This window comes from Nicotiana tomentosiformis, chromosome 7, assembly GCF_000390325.3.
Source record: "Nicotiana tomentosiformis chromosome 7, ASM39032v3, whole genome shotgun sequence".
In the NCBI taxonomy this organism is placed as follows: Eukaryota; Viridiplantae; Streptophyta; class Magnoliopsida; order Solanales; family Solanaceae; genus Nicotiana; species Nicotiana tomentosiformis.
Window position 1 is genome coordinate 71924074 of NC_090818.1, and position 2693 is coordinate 71926766.

Consider the following 2693-nt stretch of genomic DNA (forward strand, 5'->3'; position numbering starts at 1 on the left):
AAAAAAAACAAGTTTAACTCAAAACTCACATGAATTCTTGCAAATTTGTCCAACTTATCTGAATTGAAACAGACAAAAAGAGGAACATATCTCAGCTGAACTTTTTTACTTTAAGTAGCCCAACATTATCTTCCAACTTTACCAGGTCTGTTTTATTTCAGCCCTGATCAATTTTCAACTCTATATCTACGTGCTAGCTAACACACAGATATCTACGTACTCACAAATGTTATTGTACAAGCAAATGAATGAAACAACATGAATGTGATACACATGATATACTTGCCTACTACGAGATGTATAAAAACGATGACATTTTTTCTGCTTGTGTGAGAATTACAAAGAGAAATAAGGAAAAAACTAAAGCTACTGAAACTATGCTGAATTATTGATGATCACCACCACTGATGAACAAGAACTCCACTTTCTCTTAGAGAAGTAAAGAGATCCAAGCATTGGCCATATGTATGCTCATACTTAGAAGACCTCTCCCCAGGACAGCATTTCTGCCACCTATTGTAATGGCATTCAAGAAAAACTTCATCAATCAGGCAAATCGCCCCGGTTTCAAACAATCTGGGAATCAAATCAAATTCAGTGCCTTCAACGTCCATCTTCATCACGACATAATCCCTCTCCGATACACTGCTCTTCAACCATTCAGCAAAGTCAAAACCTTGGATCACATCCACCTCACTCGCAGAGTTACTAGAAGATTCAACAGGTTGAATTCTTCCCATCCCTCGCCCTTTTGCCACGTCTTTATGACCCGGGTCTTGATTAATCTCAAACGACAACGTCTCATTCCTCACCCAAGCAGCATAGGGCAACAAAGTCACCCCTTTTTTACCCTCATACTGCCCGTGGAAAGTTTTGTCAGCCTCAATTGCATATATCTCAAATGTCTTATTCTGTTTAGGATACTGCTTCTTAAACCAACTCACAATGCTCGAACCGTAACTCCTCGCCCCAACATCAACATACACATACCTCTGCTTAAAACTTATATCCGCCATGGACGACAAGTACTTTATGTTCTGTGCATTCTTCTTTAGTGTAATCCATGGTTTCTTAGGTTCCTCTTTAATCAAAGGCTCAGCTTTTTTAATCAGCTTCAGTTTATAATCCGGAACATTACATTTGTTCTTCGAATCACTGCTCACTTTTTCTTCAACATATACATCCCCAAAAACAACCCTTTTCATAACAATCTCACGAATAGTATTTGAATCAAAACCATCAATATTCCTAGACTTAATCAATGTACAACAGTTAAACAAATGAAGGAATGAATTGAAACTGTACGTATCTTTAGAACCTGTTGTATGGACCACGAAAAACCCTTCGGGTTTCAGAGTCCGACAAATCTCCGCCGCGAAATCCCCCGGCTTTGGCGACTTATCTATCATTCCGGCACCGGAAAATATGAAATCAAATGTATTATCTTCAAAAGGCTGTTTAACAGCTTTACCTGTAATAACCAAAGGCTTTGAGCCTTTCTTGTATATCCCAACTGAGTCGGCGATCCCAATTTCCTTTAAAGCGAAAACATCAGCACCTACTGGAGTTTCAACGCAAAGCGTCTTCGAATTCGGGCTCAAAAACCCCTCTGCAACAAGATCCTGGAACACGGAAGAATAGAAACGGGCCGATTTTTGGAAATCTGGGCTGGTCCATAGATCGGGAAGTTTGGGCTTCGCCGGAGCAGATTTTTCGCTTGTCGTCATTACCGCTGATACAGACTCGGTCAGCTGCCCGACGCCGGAGGTAATAACATTCAGATTTTCGGGCAGGGAGAAGAAACAAAAATCACCGAGGTCACAGGTTTCGCCTTTGAGAGTCACCACGTAAGCAAACCGACAACCAAGAATCACAACACAAAACAGAAACAAACGTACCAACACATTCCTTAAAAAACCTGGCTTTCCCGTACTATGATCCATCAAACACGTATTCTTGTGTATTTTTGTAAATATTATTAACAAAAATATGAAAAATACAAAAGTGAAAGAAGCTAAAATTGGAAAATAGAAAAGATGGGATTACCGAGAACAGAAACGAGCAGAGGTATGATTAGCGCCGATAAGAGAACGGTGAGACATGGGTTTTGAAAAGGGTAAAATTAGAGGAGCATAAGGGGTTAACATTTTTGGTAAGAAATAAGAAAACTGTATGATTTGTAGGCGAAATTCACTCTTTTGTATATTTCTTCATATACAAATCCGATACCCAAAACCCAATTTATAATTTTCTCACTGGGAATATTGAGATTATGAAGAAATCAACAAAACCCAGTTCTAAAAATTGCTGATTTTGGGATGTGTAGAGAGAGAAAATTCAAAGAGAGAGAAAAGAATGAAGAAAAATGAGTTGCAGGGGCTAGAGAGAGAGGGGGGGATAAGAAGAAAAAGGGTGTGAAGATGACGGGAATTTAGTTCGGGTGGGGTGGGCCCCGAGTGACTAGCGTGGGAGAGTGCTTTTGGGTAAATTTAACGGCGAAAGGAGTTTGGGGTTTGACTACTCGGTTTAGTAATGAGCTTTTACCAAATTACGATTTTACCCTCTGATGCTATGCCCTATGCTATGTGCACTCCAAGTTTATATATTGATATATATTATTTATATTAGTTTTTCGACACATGCGTTGTACGTGTATCCCTTGTCAATCAATACAAACTTTTTAAAATAATTTT

At 39.1% G+C, this 2693-nt stretch overlaps 1 protein-coding gene across 1 annotated transcript; it reads right to left on the bottom strand.

Moving 5' to 3' along the window:
* Positions 1–211: 211 nt before the first annotated feature.
* LOC104108275 (uncharacterized) lies at positions 212–2393 on the bottom strand. The gene has a single exon (XM_009617267.4). The coding sequence runs from the start codon at positions 1941–1943 to the stop codon at positions 396–398; it is 1548 nt and encodes a 515-aa protein (XP_009615562.1). The 5' UTR covers positions 1944–2393; the 3' UTR covers positions 212–395.
* Between the last annotated feature and the right edge of the window lie 300 nt (positions 2394–2693).

Bases quoted from the DNA above. Each gene is read 5' to 3' on its own strand.
- LOC104108275 (XM_009617267.4), bottom strand. From the start codon at position 1,943: ATGGATCATAGTACGGGAAAGCCAGGTTTTTTAAGGAATGTGTTGGTA.